General features: G+C 45.1%; 1 protein-coding gene across 3 annotated transcripts in view; it reads left to right on the forward strand.

Annotated features, from left to right (window-relative positions):
* The window catches only part of col4a5 (collagen, type IV, alpha 5 (Alport syndrome)), a 256,775-nt gene that overhangs the window by 151,480 nt on the left and 81,719 nt on the right, over positions 1–23,576 (forward strand). For all 3 annotated transcript variants that reach the window (XM_080187894.1, XM_080187895.1, XM_080187896.1), the window contains exons 18-26: positions 5,735–5,776; positions 8,446–8,536; positions 8,638–8,673; positions 10,888–11,043; positions 15,492–15,584; positions 17,067–17,156; positions 18,424–18,494; positions 19,009–19,200; positions 22,625–22,793. In XM_080187894.1, coding sequence (XP_080044020.1) covers positions 5,735–5,776; positions 8,446–8,536; positions 8,638–8,673; positions 10,888–11,043; positions 15,492–15,584; positions 17,067–17,156; positions 18,424–18,494; positions 19,009–19,200; positions 22,625–22,793 — 940 coding nt within the window. The remainder of the gene's footprint in view (positions 1–5,734; positions 5,777–8,445; positions 8,537–8,637; positions 8,674–10,887; positions 11,044–15,491; positions 15,585–17,066; positions 17,157–18,423; positions 18,495–19,008; positions 19,201–22,624; positions 22,794–23,576) is intronic.

Consider the following 23,576-nt stretch of genomic DNA (forward strand, 5'->3'; position numbering starts at 1 on the left):
ACTCCACCTCACTGTTAACCACCCCATCCAATCTTCGTGTCATCAACAAACTTACTAATCCTACCCCCCACATAGTCATCAATGTCATTTATGTAAATGATGAATAATAGGGGGCCCAACACAGATCCCTGTGGTACTCCACTAGACACTGGCTTCCAGTCACCAAAGCAGTCTTCTGTCTCACCCTCTGTCTCCTACAACTGAGCTAATTTTGAATTCACTTTATCACAGTGGTCTGTATCTCATGTGAATTTACCTTCTTTACAAGTCTCCCATGTCAGAGGCTTTGCTGAAATCCATATAAACTACATCTACTACACTACCCTCATTTACACACTTGGTCTCCGCCTCAAAAAATTTGATCAAATTTATTTTTCCTCCCTCTGACAAACCAATCCTAACTATCCCTGCTCAGGTTTTGCCTCTCCAAGTGGAGATAGATGCTCTCCTTCAGAAGTTTCTCCACTAGTTTTCCTACCACTGACGTGAGATTCACTGGTCTGTAGTTCCCTGGTTTATCCACAAAGCCCTTCTTAAATAGTATAAACACATTATCTATTCTCCATTTGTCTGGTACCTCCTCTATGGCCAAAGAGGAGTTGAAAATTTGGGTGAAAACCCCTGCAGTCTCCCCCCTTGCCTCCTGCAGCACAATTCATTTGGACCAGGAGGTTTATCTACATAAAGGCTGGCAACATCCCAATATCTTATCCTTCCCTATGTCAATTCTTTCAAGAACCTCATAGTCCCTCTCCCTGAATTCTATACCCCCATCTTCATTCTCTTAGGTGAAGATGGATGTGCAGTATTCATTCATCATCTGTGGTGGGTACTTTGTGAGAAGGTATTTTGGGAGATAGGATCTCCAGGCATTTAGAGACAAAAGGGCTGATCAGGGACAGTTAACATGGCTTTGTGAGTGGAAAATCATGTCTCACAAATTTGATTGAATTTTTTGAAGGGGTAACCAAGAAGGTAGATAAGGGCAGTGTTGTTGACGTTGTCTACATGGACTTTAGCAAGATACCTCATGGTAGGTTGTTGCATAAGGTTAAATCTCAAAGGCGAGTTTGCGAAAGGGATATAAAATTGGCTTGATGACAGAAGACAGAGGGTGGTTGTAGAAGAGTGTTTTCCAAACTGGATGCCTGTGACCAGTAGTGTGCCCTAGGGATCGGTGCTGGATCCACTGTTATTTGTCATTTATATTAATGATTTGGATGAGAATTTAGTAGGCATAGTTAATAAGGAAGTTTGATGAGGACTTGTCAGTTGAGGTAGTATGGGCGGAGATTAGAAATAGGAGAGGAGAGGTCACCCTGTTGGGAGTCTTTTATAGACCTCCTAAAAGTTCTAGAGAGGTTGAGGAAAGGATTGCGGAGACAATCCTGGTTAGGAGTGAAAGTAATAGGGTAATTGTTATGGGGGACTTTAACTTTACGAATATTGATTGGAATTGCCATAGTTCTAGCTCGCTAGAGGGGTCAGTGTTTGTACAAAGCGTGCAGGAAGGTTTTTTGACTCAGTATGTAGATAGGCCAACTAGAGGTGAGGCTATATTGGATTTGGTGCTGGGAAATGAGCCAGACCAGGTGCTAGACTTGGAAGTTGGTGTGCATTTTGGTGATAGTGACCACAGTTCGGTTACGTTCACCTTAGTGATGGGAAGGGATAGGCATGAACCTAGGGTCAGTAGTTTTAGCTGGGGTAAGGGCAATTATGAGGCTATTAGGAGTGAATTAGGAAGCATAGATTGGACTAGGAGATTACAGGGACTGGGAACGTCCGAAATGTGGAGTTTTTTCAAGGAGCAGCTACTGCGAGTCCTTGATAGGTATGTCCCTGTCAGGCATGGAGGATTTGGTAGATCTAGGGAACCGTGGTGCACTAAAAGAGTTGAGTCGATGGTTAAAAAGAAAAAGGAGGCTTATGTTCGGATGAGATTGGAGGGCTCAGATAGTGCACTAGAAAGCTTTAGATTGGCTAGGAGGGAGTTGAAGAGTGAGTTGAGAAGGGCTAAAAGAGGACATGAGAAGACTTTGGCTGATAGGATTAAGGAGAATCCTAAGGCGTTCTATAGGTATGTCAAGAACAGAAGGTTGGTCAGGGCAAGATTAGGGCCAGTTACAGACAGCAGGGGGAAGTTGTGTGTGGAACCGGAGGAGATTGGAGAAGTATTGAACCAATATTTCTCTTCGGTGTTCACGCAGGGGGACATGAATATAGCTGAGGAGGACATTGGGTTGCAGGGGTGTAAAATAGACAGTATTACGGTTGATAAGGGGGATGTGCTGGAAATTCTTGAGGGGCTGAAAATAGATAAGTCCCCTGGTCCGGATGGGATCTACCCTAGGATTCTCTGGGAGGCTAGAGAGGTGATTGCAGAGCCTCTGGCTCTGATCTTCAGGTCGTCATTGGTCTCTGGTGTAGTCCTGGAGGATTGGAGGATAGCGAATGTTGTCCCATTGTTTAAGAAGGGGAACAGAGACTTTGCCGGGAATTATAGACCGGTGAGTCTTACTTCTGTTGTGGGCAAGGTTTTAGAAAAAATTATTAGGGATAGGATTTATAGTTATTTGGAGTGTAATGAATTGATTAGAAATAGTCAGCATGGTTTTGTAGCGGGTAGGTCGTGCCTTACTAACCTTATTGAGTTTTTTGAGAAGGTGACCAAAGAGGTGGATGGGGGCAAGGCAGTTGACGTGGTATATATGGATTTTAGTAAGGCGTTCGATAAGGTTCACCATGGTAGGCTTCTGCAGAAAATGCAGATGTATGGGATTGTGGGTAATCTAGGAAGTTGGATCAGGAATTGGCTATCAGATAGGAGACAGAGGGTGGTGGTTGATGGTAAATATTCATCATGGAGTTCAGTTACGAGTGGTGTGCCTCAGGGATCTGTTTTGGGGCCACTGTTGTTTGTAATTTTTATTAATGATCTGGATGAGGGTATAGTTGGGTGGATTAGTAAATTTGCTGATGACACCAAAGTTGGAGGTGTGGTAGATTGTGAGGAAGGGTGTCATAGTCTGCAGGGAGACTTAGATAGGTTGCAGAGCTGGGCCGAGAGGTGGCGGATGGAATTTAATGCGGAGAAGTGTGAGGTAATTCACTTTGGTAGGAGCAACAGATGTGTCGAGTATAGGGCTAACGGGAGGACTTTGAATAGTGTGGATGAACAGAGGGATCTAGGTGTATGTGTACATAGATCCCTGCAAGTTGGGAATCAAGTAGATAAGGTTGTTAAGAAGGCGTACGGTGTCTTGGCGTTTATTGGTAGGGGGATTGAATTTAGGAGTCGCAGCGTCATGTTGCAACTGTACACTACTCTAGTGCGGCCGCACTTGGAGTACTGTGTGCAGTTCTGGTCCCTGCATTACAAGAAGGATGTGGAGGCGTTGGAGAGGGTGCAGAGGAGGTTTACTAGGATGTTGCCTGGTATGGTGGGGAGGTCCTATGAGGAGAGACTGAGGGATTTAGGGTTGTTTTCGTTGGAAAGAAGGCGGCTAAGAGGGGATCTTATTGAAACATATAAGATGATTAGAGGTTTAGATAGGGTGGATAGTGATAGCCTTTTTCCTCGGATGGAGAAAGCTAGCACGAGGGGGCATGGCTTTAAATTAAGGAGGGGTAGCTACAGGACGGATGTCAGGGGTAGGTTCTTTACCCAGCGGGTGGTGAGGGATTGGAATGCCCTGCCTGCTGCAGTTGTAAATGCGTCTAGTTTGGGGGCGTTTAAGAGATCTCTGGATAGGTTTATGGACGAAAAGGGATTGTATAGGCTAGTGGGTCATTGTTTTTGTAACTGGTCGGCGCAACATCGTGGGCCGAAGGGCCTGTTCTGCGCTGTAATGTTCTATGTTCTATGTTCTATAAGTTTGCAGATGACACCAAGATTCGTGGCATAGTGGATAGTGAAGAAGGTTATATAGGATTGCATTGGGACCTTGATCAGTTGGGCCAGTGGGCTGACGAATGGCAATGGAATTTAATTTAGATAAATGCGAGGTGATGCATTTTGGTAGATCAAACCAGGGCACAACTTACTCAGTTAATAGTAGGACTTGGGGAGAGTTATAGAACAAAGAGATCTCGGGTTACATGTTCATTGCTCCTTGAAAGTGGAGTTACAGGTGGAAAGAGTGGTGAAGAAGGCATTCAGCACGCTTGGTTTCGTTAGTCAGGTTTGGATACAGGAGTTGGAATGTCTTGTTGAAGTTGTACAAGATGTTAGTAAGGCCATACTTGGAATACTATGTACAGTTCTGGTCATCCTATTATAGAAAGGACATTATTAAACTAGAAAGAGTGCAGGAAAGATTTGCTCGGATGCCACCGGGACTTGGTGGTTTGAGTAATAAGGAGAGGCTGAATAGGCTGGGGCTTTTTTCTCTGGACCGTAGGAGGCTTAGGGGTGATCTTATAGAGGTCTACAAAATAATGAGGAGCATAAATCAGCAAGATAGTCAATATCTTTTCCCAAAGGTAGGGGAGTCTTAAACTAGAGGGCATAGGTTTATGGTGAGAGGGGAGAGATACAAAATGGTCCAGAGGGGCAATTTTTTCACACAGGGGGTAGTGAGTGGAATAAGCTTCCTGAGGTAGTAGTAGAAGTGGGTACAATTTTGTCTTCTAAAACGCATTTAGACAGTTACATGGTAAAATGGGTGTAGAGGGCAAACACAGTCAATTGGGAATAGCTTAGGGGTTTAAAAAAAGGGGTGGCATGGACAAGCTGGACTGAGGAGCCTGATTCCATGCTGTATGACTCTATGACTTTATAACTCAGTGAATGTGCTCTGGCTCCTTCATCCCTAATGGGCCTTACTTTTTCCCTGGTTATCCTCTTCCCATTGATACACCTACAGAATATCTTGGGATTTTCCCTACTTTTATCAGCCAGAGCTTTTTCATGTCCACTCTTTGCTTTCTTAAGCAATAATGGAATTATGGAATGAGTCAGTCGTTTATTTAAGAACATAAGAAATAGGAATAGGAGCAGGAGTAGGCCATCTAGCCCTTCGAGCCTGCCCTGCCATTCAATAAGATCATGTCTGATCTGTCGTGGCTCAGTTCCACATTCCCGCCCTCTCCCCATAACCCTTAATCCCCTCTCTTATCAAAAACCCATCAACCCGCGTCTTAAAAATATTTAGCGAGGCAGCCTCCACCACTTCAACGGGCAGAGAATTCCAGAGATTCACCACCCTTTGAGTGAAGAAGTTCCTCCTCAACTCCGTTCTAAACCGCCCCCCCTTTATCTTGAGGCTGTGCCCCCTAGTCCTACTGTCTTTTTTGAGCGGGAAGAGTCTCTCCACCTCTTCTATCCTATCCATCCCATTCATCATCTTATACGTCTCAATGAGATCTCCCCTCATTCTTCTAAACTCTAACGAGTACAAGCCTAGTTTATTCAGCCTCTCCTCATAGCTCAACCCCCTCAACTCCGGCATCAGCCTAGTGAACCTCCTCTACACTCCCTCCAAGGCCAAAATATCCTTGCGTAAGTACGGCGCCCAAAACTGCACACAGTACTCCAGCTGCGGCATAAGGAAACTAAAAAGAATTGACAGGAGTGAGCCAATGATGATTGACCTCGTCTGTTTTAAATGAAAAAATAATTAGAATTAAATCTGAGTATTTTTGTACAGAGAGTGAGTGGTTATTTCATTACCTAAAGCCTGTTTTATAACTGGGACTTCAACATCATTAACTTATTTCTTTCTGTACACAGGGTCAGAAAGGAGAACGTGGTTTCCCTGGTGCTCCAGGCATCGTAAGTGTCCAAACTTGAATATTTATCTCCCACCTATCTTACGTATAAAAGGAACAGTCATTAAGTAATCACAATGTTCTGACACTATTCGTAAACTCAGTTCGACAAAGTAGATCCTGGTAATTATTTCACAAAGCTCGAAGGTGTTGAAGTTTTGCTTGAGGCAGTGATGAGGTGGCATTGTCACAGAGATCGAGGATGATACTCTGAGGACCCGGGTTCGAACCCCACCACAGCAGATGGTAAAATTTGAATTCAATAAGAAACGTGGCATTAAAAGTCTAATGATGACCGTGGAGCATTTGTTGTAAAAGCCTATCTATTTCACCAATATCCTATAGGGAAGGAAATCGCCATCCTTATCTGGTTTGGCCTACATGTGATTCAAGATCCACAGCAGTATGGCTGATTGTTAAATGCCCCCTCAAGGGCATTTAGAGATGGGCAATACACGTTGGACCAGCCTGCGAAGCCTACATCCCCTGAGAGAGTGAAGTGCCCACATTTTGTACCTGGTAGATACCACATGACAAAACTAGAGTATACATTTGTTGTTTAGATCAACCTCTGGCAGGGCTGATGAAGGTCACTGGTGAGGGACCAGTTTCAAACAGGATAGGAAATTAAGGGTTAGGTGCTTTATGGTTATCATCATCGAATCCCTACCGTGCTGAAGAAGGCCATTCAGCCCATCGAGTCTGCGCCAACTCTCTGGAGGAGCATTTTACTGGGGCCAACGCCTACCCTGTGGCCATAACCCTGAGCATTTACCACGGCTAATCTACCTAACCTACACACCCATGCAGACACGAGGAGAACGTGCAAACTCCACAAATGGTGGGCAGCAATCTTGAGTCCGTGCACTGCGCCTGCGGGAATGGTGGCAGGAGCTCAAGATCTGGAACCTGGAAATCACAAATTCCTTTGGTGACATCGCGATTTCCAATTATCGTTAGCGAAAATAAATATAATTAAAGAACCCCCACCCTGCCACATATTGACTCCTCGCCATGTTTTCAAACCTCACCGACAAGTTTTAAACCGGTTCACCCAGAACGTGAGACATTTTTGGAGGGTGGGGGGAGATGCCGGCTCTGATTGTTGGAGGGGAGGGATGGTGATGCCATCTTTGATCGCCAGGGTGCGGACGAACCCCTAAGATCTCTGTAATGGGGTGGGGGGGCTACTTTTTCAGTGCAGCCAGGCATTGCCGGCATGTTTAGGCCCCAGCTCTCGACATGATCGGTGTGAAACATTCTCCCTGTTTTTGTTTGACTAATTGTCAGAAGATCTGGAGAGAAAATCTGCCTATTTCTCTGGGGAGATACACACCAGCTTTCAGTCCCTGACACATTGGAAAAAGTTAACTCCGGTGACTAGAATGTGGTGCAGAATAACTCCAAAAATGTGGGTTCTGTTGCTGTGCTGGTTGAGGTAGTTACTGGTCCCTGCCTGAGGTAGTTACTGGTCCCTGCCTGAAGTAGTGACTAAGGCCTGCCTGAGATACTCACTAGGGCCTGCTTGAGATAGTTACTAGGGCCTGCCTGAGGTAGTTACTAAGGCCTGCCTGAGGTAGTGACTAAGGCCTGCCTGAGGTAGCTACTAAGGCCTGCCTGAGGTAGTGACTAAGGCCTGCCTGAGGTAGCTACTAAGGCCTGCCTGAGGTAGTGACTAAGGCCTGCCTGAAGTAGTTACTAAGGCCTGCCTGAGGTAGTGACTAAGGCCTGCCTGAGGTAGTTACTAGGGCCTGCCTGAGGTAGCTACTAGGGCCTGCTTGAGATAGTCACTAAGGCCTGCCTGAGGTAGTTAGTAGGGCCTGCCTGAAGTAGTTACTAAGGCCTGTCTGAGGTAGTGACTAGCGCCTTCCTGAGTGAGTTACTAAGGCCTGTTTGAGGTAGTGACTAGCGCCTTCCTGAGTGAGTTACTAAGGCCTGTTTGAGGTAGTGACTAGCGCCTTCCTGAGTGAGTTACTAAGGCCTGTTTGAGGTAGTGACTAGGGCTTGCCTGAGGTAATTTCTGGGCCCCGGAGGAGCAGATTCCAGCGGTTGTGAGCCTGCAGAAACTGAAGATTGTTTGCAATTTGGCATAAATTTACGCTGGAAAGTGCTGGAATGTTCCTCTGAGGTGGTGAACACAAGTTGTAAGGGAAGGGATTCATTGGTCCAACACAACTTTTGCCAGCACTACGCTGTCTTCACTAATTCCCAGGGCGGTAGATGCCCAAGCTGCTTGCTACCCATCAGGCCTACACGGTGTTTGTCAGTGATATCAATGAAAAGCGCCCAGAGTCTGCCCATTCCAGGGTGCCAACAAGCGTCTGTGTTCTGCCTCTAGAAATTACATTACAGGAATGGATTTCTGCCCATTTAATTTTTGTGTGTTGATGTGCTTTGAAGAAATGGCAGGAACAAAAGTCATGCTGAACCGAGGAGAAAAGATAACAAGTCGACTGAACCCTTTGCATAGAATAGTCAGTTGAAGGTTTTTCAAGTAGCAAAATATGGCTATCCAGCATACTTCTAGGAGGAACTTTATTCTGTCTTTAACCTTCAGAGTAATTCCAGCCAGGGACACTGGGTTCTAAATTCTCTGTCAATTCTGCTTTCAAACTTAACTCTCTGTATAATGTTGCTGTCAGTTATGAGAATAAAATTCTGTCTTTATTCCAGACTTTTCCAAGACCAGGTGTTACAGTTGGACAGAAAGGTGATCCAGGTTACCCTGGTTCTCCTGGAGAAAAAGGAGATCGCGGCTCCACAGGTTGCATTTTTTCATTACTAGCGAATAACATGAACAGCCTTTCCATTGGGAGTTTTTCTTTACAATGGCTTTGTACTAGCCTCTTGCGTCTTTTCTTACAGGCCTTCCAGGACTGCCAGGACCACAGGGTCCTCCAGGTGAGGCACAGATTTGTTACAGCACAGAAGGAAGCCATTCGGCCCATCATGTCCACGCCAGCTCTCCTGATGGGCAATTCCCCTCAACGCCATTCTCCTGCCTTCTCCCCAAAACCCGGCAGATAGTTCCTTTTCACCTGATTTCCTCTTGAATGCCTCAATTGAAGATGCCTCCATCGCAATCCCAGGCAGTACATTCCAGACCCGAACACTCGCTGGTGAAAATGTTATTTTCTCACATTGCTTTTGGTTCTTTTGCCACTTATTTTAAACTTAGGCCCTCATGTTTGTGATCCTTTAATGAGTGGGAGCAGTTTCTCCCCATCCATTCTGTCCAGACCCTTTATGATTTTTGAATACTTGTAACAAACCTCCTTCAGCCTTCTTTTGTCCAAAGGAAAGTGTTCCAATTTCTTTAATCTGCCTTCAAAGCTGAAGTTTCTCACTCCGGAATCATTCTCGTAAACCTTTTTTTGCATTCTCTCCAATGCCTTCACTCAAGAATTACTGTTATCATTCAAAAGGGTGTTGCAACCCAGAACTCCCTCCTCCCAAAGGATATGCATGTCAAAACCCAGAACTTACAAAGCTGAGATCAGTCGATGTTTTGTTGGTACATTGGAAATAAAGGCAGGTTTTGGCATTCAGCTCTCCAACCATGCTCTAGATTCACTCAGATTATGGTTCATTCCCAACTCAACTCCAACCTCTGCTGCCGTCAGACTTTTGAATGGACCTACAGTATATTAAGATGATCTTTCTCTGCATCCTAACTATGACCACAACACTTAAGTCTGCACCGTCTCCTTTTTCCCTCTCCTATGTACTCTATGAATGGTATGCTTTGCCTGTGTAGCGCAAGAAATAATTTCTCACTGTATACTAATATATGCGATAATAATAAATTGAATTAAGTCAAATCCTTCCTGTAGTGTGGTATGCAGAACTGTGCACAATATTCCAGCTGAGGCCTACTTAGTGTCTTATACAAGTTTAACAATATCTTCTTGTCCTTGTACTCTGTGCCACGATTAATAAATCTGTATGTTTTATTAACCTCTCTCTCAACTTGTCCTGCCGTCATTACTGACTGATGCACATCTCCACCCAGGTCTATTGTCTGGCACTTCCTTTCATGCTGAACCTTTCATTTTATATTGTTCCCCTGTGCTCTTCCAACCAAAACGTTTTATCTCTCATTTTTCCACAGTGAACTTTTGCCACCTACCTGCCTGTTCCACCTACTCTACCACGCGCTTCTGAAGTTCCTCACTCTCCTTCTCACAGTTTACAATACTTCCTGTGCAATCACACAGCTTTACGGCCTCGGGATAATGTGTCAGCCATTTAGGACTAATATGAGGAGAAATTCCTTGAACCATGGAACCATAGAATCCCTACAGTGCAGAAAGAGGCCCTTTGGCCCATCAAGTCTGTGCCAACTCACTGAAAGAGCATCCCACCCAAGCCCTCCCTTCTGCCTTATCCCCTAACCTCGCATATTTACCATGGCCAATCCATCTAACCCACACACCTTTCGACACTAAGGGGCAATTTACCATGGCCAATCCACCTATCCTGCACATCTTTGAACACTAAGGGGCAATTTAGCATGGCCAGTCCACCTAAACTGCCCGTCTTTGGGTTGCCGATCTCCATGAAGGGTTGTAGATCTTTGGGATTCTCTACCCCACAGGACAATGGATGTTTTGTCGCTGAACATATTCAAGGCAAAGATTGATAGATTGTTGGAACGTGAAGGGAATGAAGGAAAATGGGGACAGTGCAGGAAGTTGGAGTTGAGTTGGAGATCGGCCATAATCTTAGTAAATGTGAGAGTGTGGTTGAAGGGCTGAGTGCCAAGAGCTGCCTGTATTTCCAAAGTACTAACAAAACATTGATTGATCTCAGCCTTGTAAACTCTGTATCTTAACATGCATATCCTTTGGGAGAAGAGAGTCCTGGATTGCAACTCCCTTTTGAATGATAAAAGTAATTCTTGGATGTAAAGTAATTCTTCTAACTATGATTCTAGAATTATGTCCCTTTGTCTTAACATCAATGGGATAACCCAAATACATAGAGCTTTAGACACACATCATGGAGTACCCAAACGGTTCACTTTTCTCGAAAGAAAATGCCTTTCTTTGTCTTCGAGCCCTAATGATGTCTGTTTTCCTCAACGTTTTCCTTTCCCCTTGTCTTTTCTACTAGGTCAGCCCAGTGTCGGACCACCAGGCATCCCTGGCTTCCCAGGTGAAAGAGGTCTGAAAGGAAATGAAGGTGTACCTGGATTCGCACTTCCTGGACCACCAGGACAGATTGGTCAGCCGGGCCCCCCTGGTCCTCCAGGCCTTCCCGGACTTACGGGTAAATTTGCTCCTACCTGGATTATAAGTTACACACGGGTTGGAATAACTAGCTCTAAAAATCACAAGTGGGGTTCGACACAACGCAACATTACCTGTCGGAAAGGAAAAAGTTTCCAAATTGTCAGTACATCCTCAGGACAGGTCGCTTATGGCCAATTAGTTTATTTTAAAGTCCGGTTGCTATCTTGTAGTCGAAATAAAAGGTCGCCCGTTTACGTGCAGCATTATCCTGCAATTGGCAAATGAACAACCAGATAAAAGGTTTTCCGTTGTGATGGTTGATTAAACATTCTGCGCTCTTCGGATGAGCTTCCGTTTTATTCATGGGCTGATCTAGCAAATGAGTCCTCTGCTAAATATCACGTTCAAATTAGAATAGTGCAGCACGGTGGCACAGTGGTTAGCACTGCTGCCTCACAGCACCAGGGACTCGGGTTTAATTCCCAGCTTGGGTAACTGTGCGTGTGGAGACTGCAAGTTCTCCCCGTGTCTGCATGGATTTCCTCTGGGTGCTCCGGTTTTCTCCCACAGCTTGAAAGACGGGCTGGTTAAGTGCATTGATGTGGAGATGCCGGCGTTGGACTGGGTTAAACACAGTAAGTAGCAAACTAAACCTGTTGGACTTTAACCTGGTGGTGTTAGACTTCTTACTAGGTGCATTGGCCATGCTAAGTTCTCCCTTGGTGTACCCGAACAGGCGCCGGAGTGTGGCGACTGGAGATTTTCACAGTATCTCCATTTCTGTGTTAATGTAAGCCTACTTGTGACAATAACAATTGAACTTCAAGCTATTACACTGAAGCACCAGCTTGGATTGGTGTTGGACAACCTAGGCTGGTGAGTGGGCTGCATGAGTGGCCCTCCTTTAACTCAGTGGTCCGCAAGATTGAAATCAGCCTTGTCCACTAACACGATCCTATGAATAAGATTAAGTACATTTCAAACACTCCGAATACTTCATAACGAGTTATAGAAAATGCTTAATCATTTCTATATTAGTAGTACAGTCATCAGTTTCAAATGGGAAAAAAATAAAGGAGGTAGTTATACTTTGGAGGCAGAGGGAGCGCCTGGCTCTCACAGTCAATGTTGTGAGCAATTAGCATACGTTTCACTTCTCTCATCCTTGCTTCACTTGCATATGACTTCAGTCACATTGGTAGGAAAACAAATCATGCCAATGGAAGTCAGTGGAATGTGGCAACCCTGCGCATGGACAAAGTCTACAAAATATCTCATAGGCTGTAGATGGGCCAAATGTGACCCCTGGCTGCAGGTTGCCCATCGCTGGCTTAGATGATGTGCTTTGGTTTTTATTTAAATTCATTGATGGGATGTAGGTGTGGCTGGCTGGCCAGCATTTATTGCCCATCCCTAGTTGCCCCTAAAAAAGTGGTGGTGAGCTGCCTTCTTGAACCACAGAAAGAAGCCTCACAACACCAGCGTAAAGTCCAACGGGTTTATTTGTAGCAAACGCCACAAGCTTTCAGAACACGCTGTTCCTTCGTCAGGTGGGTGGGAGTTCTGATCATAGCGCCCACTAATCCCTCTAACTTACACATCTCAGGACCCTAAGGGGCAATTTTTAGCATGGCCCAGCAACCTAACCCGCACGTCTTTGGGAGGAAACTGGAACGGCCAGAAGAAACCCACGCAGACACGAGGAGAACGTGTAAACTCCACACAGACAGTGACCCGAGCCGGGAATCGAACCCAGGACCCTGGAGCTTTGAAGCAGCAGTGCTAACCACTGTGCTACCCTGCCACCCCACTGTTTTCACTGGAAAGGCAGAGGCTGAGGGGAGATTTGATAGAGGTCTACAAAGTTATGAGGGGCTTTTTCTCCACGTGGAAGTGTTAATTACAAGGGGGGCACAAGTTCAAGGTGAGAGGGGGCAAGTTTGAGGGAGATGTGCAGGGGAAGTTTCTCACGCAGAGTGGTGAGTGCCTGGAATACGCTGCCAGAAGAGATCGTGGAGCAGGTACATTGGTAACATTTAAGAGGCATCTGGATGGGTGCATGAATAGGGAGAGAATAGGGGAATAGAGGGATACAGTCTGAATAAGGGTAGAAGGTTTGTTCTTTAGTTTAGCGAGAGCATCATGATTGACTCAGGCGTGGAGGGCCAAAAGGCCTGTTCCTGTGCTGTCCTTGTCTCTGTTCTATTCTATCGATTGTTGATCGTGAATCTGCTTTAGTTGAAGATTAAAAGTTAAGCAAAGATGTGGTACTTCCTTTTGAGAAGAAAGAATGGGTGATTAACCCTACGCAAGTTGTTCAAAGAATAAAGAAGCCAAAAAATATTGAAGGCAACTAGGAGTTGGACCAGAGATTTACGTGCACATATTGAAGGAAAATAGCACCGAGCAACGAAAAAGCAGCCCAAACCAATCACCCACAACGCTAAAATATCCAACTAGAATTTAGGCATAGCTGAAAGTAAAAAATAAAGCCAGAGATAAAACAACGTGCAACTCCCTACTTTTGCTCAGAAAGGACAGTAGGACTAGGGGGCACAGCCTCAAGATAAAGGGGGGGTGGTTTAGAACGGAGTTGAGGAGGAACTTCTTCACTCAAAGGGTGGTGAATCTCTGGAATTCTCTGCCCGTTGAAGTGGTGGAGGCTGCCTCGCTAAATATTTTTAAGACGCGGGTTGATGGGTTTTTGATAAGCGAGGGGATTAAGGGTTATGGGGAGAAGGCGGGAATGTGGAACTGAGCCACGACAGATCAGCCATGATCTTATTGAATGGCGGGGCAGGCTCGAAGGGCTAGTTGGCCTACTCCTGCTCCTATTTCTTATGTTCTTATGTCCCTAAATGCACTATTGAAGGTGGAGGGTATAATTTCAATTCTTCTGTAAATCTATTGGTAAAACCTACCCTCCAAAACCATGACGTATCACATGGTGGTACTTAATCACTTGCCACACTGTCGTATGACAGCCTCCTGGTGTAAAACGACTATTAAAGATCTTTTATTTCTAATATAGCAATTCTGCAAAATGCGTTAATTACACAGAAACAAAGAAGATAGGAGTAGGAGGAGACCACTTGCCCTTCAAGGCCGCTCCGCCATTCATTACGATTATGGCTGATTGTCCAACTCAGTAGCCTAACCCTGCTTTCTCCCCATAACCTTCGATCCCATTCGCCCTGAGGATTGCCCATGGAATGTACAGCGCACAAATCAAGCCATCTCACCCAACCTGTCCATGCTAGCATTCATGAACTACTTTGAACCCCTCCCTTACTTTGTATCAGCATAATGCTCTGCTCCCTCTTCTAACTTTCTCTTAAATACATCTATACCATTCACTTTAACCTGAGCCTGTGGTAACAAATCCAACATTCTCACCACTCTTTGGGTGAAGTTTTATGAATTAGCAGTTTGACTTCACAGTGGCTGTCTGAAATTAATGATATTAAAGATTTTGCTCTTCTCCTACCTATCTCCTACCTCATCAAAATCTATAAATACCACTCATAGGTTACCGTCAGCCTTCACCTTTTCAAAAGAATAGAGACACAGACCCAGCCAGCTCATCCTTTCCGAATAAGTATAGCATCCAGTATCATCCTGACAAATCTTTTTTCATTTGGTTCAGTCATAAGAACATAAGAACAAAAGAAATAGGAGCAGGAGAAGGCCATCTAGCCCTTCGAGCCTGCCCTGCCATTCAATAAGATCATGGCCAATCTGAAGTGGATCAGTTCCACTTTCCCGATTTCTCCCCATAACCCTTAATTCCCTTGTTTATCAAAAACCTATCTACCCGTGACTTAAATATATTCAGCGAGGTAGCCTCCATCACTTCAACGGGCAGAGAATTCCAGAGATTCACCACCCTTTGAGTGAAGAAGTTCGTCCTCAACTCTGATCTAAACTGCACCCCTCTTATCTTGAGGCTATGTCCTCTAGTCCTGCTATCCTTTCTGAGCGGGAAGAATCTCTCTACTTCTACCCTATCCATCCCTTTCATTATCTTATACATCTCTATAAGATCCCCCCTCATCCTTCTAAACTCCAACGAGTACAGACCCAGTCTACTTAGTCTCTCTTCATAGTCCAACCCCCTCATCTCTGGTTTCAGCCTAGTTAACCCCCTCTGCACCCCCTCTAAGGTCAATATATCCTTCCGCAAGTGCGGCGACCAAAACTGCACACAGTACTCCAGCTGCGGCCTCACCAGTACCCTGTACGGTTGCAGCAAGACCTCCCTACTTTTATGTTCTAAAAGTCCTCCATATCCATCTTATCCCAGTACAACTGGCAATTCATATCCAATATGGATACGTTATTGGTTACTTCCTTAGAACTCAGCTTGTAAGGTGTAGTAAATTGCAGGAAAAAGTTGTGCAGATTTTGGCTGTTGCATATATAATGGTCTGTTGCATGAGTTTTCAGTACAAGGACAATTTTGTATTCATCTGCTTGTTCCTCTAGTTTCTGGAATAGGGACACAGTGCCTGCCAGGACAGCCAGGGTTACCAGGACAACCAGGACCACGTGGCTTCCCAGGAGAGACAGGACTGAAAGGTAAGATTTCTTCCATACGCAAGTGCCTCTGCGACAGTAGGCCACATGTTGCATTGCCCTAATCAGTAAGCTTCTCCCACAGTTAGCTGCCATTGCCAGATTAGATCACTCTATGGGTATAGTTAGATACTGTGCAGTAAAAATGCGTACGTGCGTGTGACGGACTATTTCTAAAAATCATGAAATCGAGACGTTTATGTCTTGTGATAAAACCCACTTCTATGAAGGTCATCACTTGATTACTGTCATGTTTACTGTGTCAGAAACCTATCAATAACACACAGGGTGGGATTTCCCTCTCCTGCGGCCACAGGAATCGCAGCAGGCGAGACAGGGCCTTGCCAAATTCTGTTGACCTCCGGCGGGATTTTCCAGTCTTGGGGCGAGCGCAGTCAGAAAATCCCGCCCCACAGCCTGCTGTGTGTCACTGACATGATACCGCAACCTGGCCAGAGTTCGAAACAATCCCTTGTGACTGGAGCTAAGGACGTCCATTCCAAATTGTTTGGGAAACACAATCTCTAATTGATGAACTGTGATGTAGTGACTGGATGGGTGATTCAGGGGAATAATCACAACCAGTACATTTTGTACTTTCCTTCCTTCCTCTCCCATTGAACAAAGTGTCACCTAATCAAAGATTGGACTTATTATTGCTAATAGTATGTGCATTTCGGTGTAAAATAAGTTGTTAGGAAATGTTCGGATGCTAAGCTTGGAAGAGGGGTGCCGGGGGCCATGCTCATAAGCATTGAAACAAATGCTGTGCTTACTGTTACATACAGCAGTGTTCCTGCAAGTTTGATTACCTGCAACAGTTCAGCACATCAGTTGTAATGGCCTGTAATGATCGGCACGCGTGCCCTGTAAAACCCTTTTAACATGTCACCTCAAATAGATCACACCACCAGTCACTAAACACACTTCGTCCAACAGTTCAAAATACTTCTCCACATTCAACGATGTGCACGTTAGGTGGATTTGCTATGTGAATTGCCCCTTAGTGTCCCAAGATGTGTCGGTCAGGAGAATTAGTGGGGTAAGTATGTGGGGTTATGGGAATAGGGCCTGGGTAAGTTGCTTCGTTGGAGAGTCGGTGCTGACTCAATGGACTGAATGGCCTCCTTCCACACTGTAGGGATTATATGTTTCTAATCCCCAAGTTCTGAAAAGACAGAGGACAGGATTTTACAGCTTCGCTCGACCCGAAACCCCTAAAGACCCGCCCGAGGTTAATGCACCATGTTCTGCCCCTCACCCGCTCCGATTCCCGTGGCGGGCAGGATGGTAAAATTCCGGCATGAATCTCTAACTAGGCTGCTGGGTTCAGTTCGATTGGACAAAGAAGGCATCATGTACTCACCAATTCACTCTTCCCAAAGATTAGTGTATGATATGGAAGAAGATCTTCAAGAGCAAAGCAATGGTTTTAGAAGTGTTTTTACAGTATTAATGCTTTCTTTTCTGCCTTCGGATTTGTAGGTGATAGGGGAGAAACTTGCACTAACTGTTTTGGAAGTGTCAATGGTCTCCCTGGTGTGCCAGGACCCCCTGGACCATATGGTATTCCAGGTAGGACAGCAGGACCATAACGACTTACATAATCCAGTTGGATTAGATAACATTGACCCTTTAGAGATATTGGATTAATGTTGTACAGTACGGAATATTGACGCTGTTTAAAGGCGAACTCTTCATTCATCAACTTTTCTCCTTGCTCCCTTCTTCACATCAAATATATTGCTTCGGATGCTCTTCTTCTTCCCTCCATTCTTCAGATTATACATATTAAAATCTGAACCGCTCATTTGCTCTAACTCTGTTCTTTCCCACAACTCGAACTTTTCTTATTTTGATTTGCCTTTCCTCTGTGGCCTTTTGAGGTCTAAGCTTGGAATCACCTTATTATTACTTCAGGATCTGCCTGTCTCCTGTACTGTTCCTCTCACCTTTGGTCATTGTCCTGCAGTTTAGACCTTTCTCCTTCACCTTGGGTTTGTGGAAAAAATATTTTATCATTTATTTTTAATATTTGGCCTTCCCAGTAGTTTGCCTAAATGATATTTTTAAAAATGTTATTCATTCACAGGATGTGGCAACGCTGGCTGTAACAACATTTATTGCCTATCCCTAATTGCCCTTGAAATGAGTGGCTTGGTCATTTCAGAGGGCATTTAAAAATCAACCACATTGCTGTGGGTCTGGAGGCATGCATTGGCCAGATTAGATAAGAACATAGAACGCTACAGCACAAACAGGCCCTTCGGCCCACAAGTTGCGACGATCATATCCCTACCTGCCAGGCCTATCTATAACCCTCAATCCCATTAAATCCCATGTACTCATCCAGAAGTCTTTTAAAAGACCCCAACGAGTTTGCCTCTACCACCACCGACAGCAGCTGATTCCACTCACTCACCACCCTCTGAGTGAAAAACTTAGCCCCAAGGGTAAACTTAAACATAAGGATGGAAGATTTCCTTCCCGAATGGATATGAATGATCCACATTGGTTTTTGCAAACAATTGACAATGGATTCATGGTCATAATTCGACTTCTCATTTCCGGATTTTTATTGAATATAGATTTCATCGTCTGCCATGGTGGGATTCAAACCTGGCTCCCCAGAGCATTGCTCTGGGTCTCTGGATTGCTAGTCCATTCCATTGACCATTCCATTATGCCATCACCTCCCCTATTCCAGCAAAGTTGCCTGTTGTGTGAGACTTGTACATCGGGATCCAGCGACTCCAACACTTAGCACAGAAACAACTTAAAAGCAATTCAAATTACAGTATCTTTTTAGTTACTCTTGGATTTCTTTCCCCGTGGATTTTAGGTAAACCAGGATTGCCTGGAATGAAAGGAGATCCCGGATTACCTGGTCCGATTGGAACTTTGGGACCACCTGTAAGTACTTAGTGAGGCGATGCACAGTACCAAACATTCTGCCTGAAGAGGTGAAGCAGAATTTCACTGCCTGCAATGTAAACTTGGAGGTTGATCCCGTTGACAAAAACTGCCCAGGCAAAACAGGAGAAAGAGAGACAGATAAATAAAAGTAATAGGCTCTCAAAAAAACAGCCTCTACACATTTGTGCCTTGCACATACTCCAGGCGGGATTTTCTGGCAGTAGAGGCAGCTCACATAGGCAGCCGCTGGGATATTCCAGTCCTGGCATTGTGCGTGGCTTGCCCATCCCCCTTCCTGGGGAATCCGCTGGTGGGAAGTGCCGGAGAATGGTCCTACCTTAGTTTTCTGGATTTTAACCTGGGATGCATTTCATTAACTCAGTGTCAGAGATTCTTCAGAATTAAAGCTTTGGGTTGTCCACCTTCTGGTCTCTAAAGACCATTATGCAGTTCTTAATGAAAATGTCCCTCGTCACAGTGCGATATTTATTCTGTTTTCCTCACGTTCTAGGGGCCGCCAGGCCGTCCTGGTGCTCCAGGATCCTCTGGCCCAAAGGGTGACCGAGGAGATGGCTTTGGTTTCCCAGGTGCGAAAGGCGATCGAGGGAATCCTGGTTTCCCAGGACCCCCAGGACTTCCAGGACTGGATGGCACTCCAGGAAGAAATGGCGTGCCAGGCCCACCAGGTCCAAAGGGTGCACCTGTAAGTAATCCATCATCTACCTTGGTACTGGTTGCTAAATGAAAACGGACAACAATGGCCGCTTCCACATGGTGGGCTTGATACAAAGATTTTGGAAAAGATCCACAGTGGAAAGATTCGTAGCTTATAGAACCTCAGCTACTTAGGCTTGAGGATCTTGGTCAATTTATTTCAGCGAGTGTAAATTTACAGCCAAAACGTTAGACATCTATAAAACAATTAAAGGGCTCAACAGCTTCCTTTTTGATAGATTATATATGTTGAGGAAGGCAGGACAGCATGAGTTTAAACTACATGCAAGTAGGAATAGACAGGATGTTAGGCAGCTCTTTGCTCAGAGAGTAGTGAGCTCTGGAATGTATAGCCAGTTGGTGTGGTGGGGGTTGACTCTTGGTATGCCTTCAAGAGGGAGCTGGAGCAGGTCATGACTGCGGTGGAGATTGCATCATAGAATCCCTACAATGCAGAAGGAGGTTATTCAGCCCATAGAGTCTGTATCAATTCTCCAACAGAATGTCTTACCCGGGCCCAACTCCCCTCTGCCCTCCCCCCAGACATATCACCATTTACCATTGCCATTCTATCTAACTCTCTAACCTACGCATCTTTGGAAACTAAGGTGCAATTTAGCATGGCCAATCCACCTAAGCTGCACATCTTTGGACTGTGGGAGGAAACCGAAGCACCTGGAAACCCGCGCAGACACGGGGAGAATGTGCAAACTCCACACAGACAGTGACACAATCCTGGAATCAAACCCAGGCCCCTGGTGCTGTGAGGCAGCAGTGCTAACATCTGTGCCATCACGACATCCATGTTGAAGGTAGAATGGTTTTGATCAGCTGAGTCCTTTTCCTTATTGACCATAGGGTATTTCTCTTTTCTGCCTTTTCTAAGAGATGTAATGGTGTGGTGTTGGGTGAAGTGGGTTGGGGTGAGAAACTTTTAGCCATGGTGCACGCGTCACCATGGTGGGAACAAGCTTTGGTGGGCCAGAAAGTCCTTCCCTGACAGTCACTTTCCGATGGTCACATCAGCACAAGACATTGCTCCCAGAGTGGTGCCTGAGGATTTACCTTAGTTAGGCCGCACTTAGAATATAGTGTTCAATTCTGGTCGCCACACCACCAGAAGGATGTGGAGGCTTTAGAGAGGGTACAGAAAAGATTTACTGGGATGTTGCCCCTTGGTATGGAGGGCATTAGCTTTGAGGAGAGGCTGGAGAAACTTGGTTTGTTCTCTCTGGAACGACAGAAGTAGAGGGGTGACTTGTTAGAAGTCTACAAGATTATGAGGGGCAGGGACCGAGTGGACAGTCAGATGCTTTTTCCTAGTGTGTAAGAGTCAATTACTGGGGGGCATAAGTTTAAGGTGTGAGGGTGAGGTTTAAAGGAGATGTACAAAGCAGGTTGACACAAAGGGTGGTGGGTGCCCGGAATTTACTGTCGGGGGAAATAATGGAAGTAAATACAATAGTGACTTTTATCTGGACAAATACATGAGTAGGATGGGAATAGAGGGATATGGTCCCCGGAAGGGTAGGGGGTTTTAGTTCAGTGGGGTAGCATGGTCGGTGCAGGCTTGGAGGGCTGAAGGGCCTGTTCCTGTGATGTAAGTTTCTAAGTGATCAAATAAAACAAACAACACAATTTGCATTGTTTGTCTGTGATGAAGGGTGAAAAGATTGCACTGACCACAATCCCACCCAGGCCCTACCTCCATATCCCTACATATTTACCTGTTAATCCCTCTACATATTTACCTGTTAATCCCTCTAACCTTTGCATCTCAAGACACTAAGGGGCAATTTTAGCACGGCCAATCAACCTAACCCGCATATCTTTGGAGCTGGTATCAGGTTATTCCTCTTACAATCTGGTTAACAACAACCTGATCAGTTTAGCAGCAATGGTGGGTTAGGTTTTAGAATCATGAATCATAGAAGCAATCAACAGGCACTAGAAGAGGTTTGCATTACAAACAAAGAACAAAGAACAAAATCAGCCTGGGAAACAGGCCCTTCGGCCCAACGAGCCCACGCCGCCATCTCAACACCAGCCCTCTACACATGACCCCTATCTAATGTTTCATGGCCATCCAGATTGAGGGAAAACTGATTTAGGGACAATTTATTCCTGCCAATCAGCCTAACAGCACATCTTTGGGGTGTGGGAGGAAACCGGAGCACCCGGAGAAAACCCACGCAAGCACGGGGAGAATGCGCAAACTCCCACAGACACCGGCCCAAATCCATGTGTCTGCACAGCAATCAGCGATAGTCACTGAGCTGTGGTCTTGCCCAGTATCTTGTCCAGTTTAGGCACACACTAACGACATGAAGCACTAGGCCAATCTCGAACAACCAAGAGCAGCCCCAGTACGACCCATCGCGTGTATGCCCCTCGTTGGACACGAGGTGGACCGACTTAAAACCTGTGAATGAAAAGAGAAAAACATTATTATCATACTATACCCATTCACATTACCAGGGACACCCCAATGCCAATGACCCTTAAAGGTTCTTCTATATCCACCCATCTCCAACTCAGTCATTTGCCTGTCTAAGTTACTCTTAAAGGACTCTAGCGTGTTTGCTTCCACCACCTTACTTGGCAGAGCATTCCATACACCCACTACCCTCTGTGTGAAAAACCTCCCTCTAATATCTGTGCTGTACCTAGTTAAGGATAACCAGCATGTATCAGTAAAAGTTTGTATTTAACTAATCCCGTTGTGTTTTTTGATGAAGCAACAGAGAAGGGTGATGACAGGACTGTAATGGATGTTGTCTAAATGGATTTGAAGAAAGCGTTTGACAAATACCAGAGCCAACCTTTCTACTGCCTCCTCTCCATCAGTTTTTAGCCCATGTAACGTCTCAAACACCTCATCCTTCAATGCTTTTTGCAGCAATATCATTCCATTCAATTTTCCTTGAAGAGCAGAGTCCTCGCTGTACCATGAGTTCTCAGCACAACAGTCTTTGGCCTTCTATTGAACACAAAGGCAGCCACAATGCAAAGTAAGCCAGCAGTGTGGAACCCATGATGCTACAGTCATGGTGATGAGATGGGAGTGCCATATTTATGTGCTGCCTGCTCCCATTGAAACTGGCATGGGCAGGTCACACACCCTGTGCCCAAAAAAGGGGACAATTACCATGGAAGCCAGTTGCAGCTTGGTATGGATTTCTTCTAAAAAAAAAGCTGCCTGTTAACATAAGGAGCCACTATACAACTTCACTTGGGCCACAATTGCTTTTCCATCCAGCCATCCAACATACAGTTGAGATCTGTCTGGATTAGGGAAAAAAATTGTACAAATGAAAAAGATGTTTTTCGTTCCAAATGAATAGACATTTGGGTTTCTGAGCAATAGAATCTGTTTTCTACCTCTGTATTAATGAGACACGGGACTTTTTCAGGGTGGCTTGGCTTTCAAAGGAGCAATTGGATTACCAGGCGATCCAGGCCCAATCGGCTTTCCAGGAGAGAGAGGACCCCCTGGCCCACCAGGATTTGGTCCACCCGGGTACCCTGGCGAAAAAGGCGCTCAGGGAGTATCGGGCCGGCCTGGAGCCCCTGGAGCTCCTGGTAAGTCAACACAATATAATTAACAGAATTCTGGTATATGATATACAGTGCTTTTCATTCATTCGTGGGACATGGGCGCCTTTGGCTGGGTGGCATTTATTGCCCATCCTTAGTTGCCTGAGGGTAGTTGAGAGTCAACCACATTGCTGTGGCTCTGGAGTCACATGTCGGCCAGACCAGGTAAGGATGGCAGATTTCCTTCCCTAAAGGACATTAGTGAGCCAGATGGGTTCTCACAACAATTGACAATCGTTTTATGGTCACCAGTAGATACTTAATTCCAGATTGAAATCAAATTCTACCATCTGCTGTGGAGAGATTCAAGCCCAGGTCCCCAGAATATTAATTGAGTTTATGGATTAATAGTCTAGCGATAATACTTCTAGGCCATCACCTCCCCCTGATTATGAGATTAGAAAAATGAGCTTATAACTCAGAAATAGTTAGGTTAGTCAAGGGCAAATTGTGAGAGAACCAGGAGACTGTTTCCTTCTCAAAGTGGGGAACTCCCAGAAAATGACAGCTTTAGTAATCGAGTTACATAAGCAAGAGTAATTCTGGTGATATTATAGAAATGTTATAAATATATGCTTTAAAAGAAATGCTAGGACTGTGGTTGTTGGTCATCAATTTTTCTCTCTCTATTTCAAGTCCAATAGACAAAAGAGATAGCACAATCTGTTGTCTATTGTACTCCGTAGAGTGTTATTTAGGTCACATAACTCCTTCACACACGGGAATTTATGGAGACAATCCTGGATTATTAAGATGGAGCCCTGTGTC

This window comes from Carcharhinus amblyrhynchos, chromosome 4, assembly GCF_965287045.1.
Source record: "Carcharhinus amblyrhynchos chromosome 4, sCarAmb.v2.hapA, whole genome shotgun sequence".
Classification (NCBI taxonomy): Eukaryota; Metazoa; Chordata; class Chondrichthyes; order Carcharhiniformes; family Carcharhinidae; genus Carcharhinus; species Carcharhinus amblyrhynchos.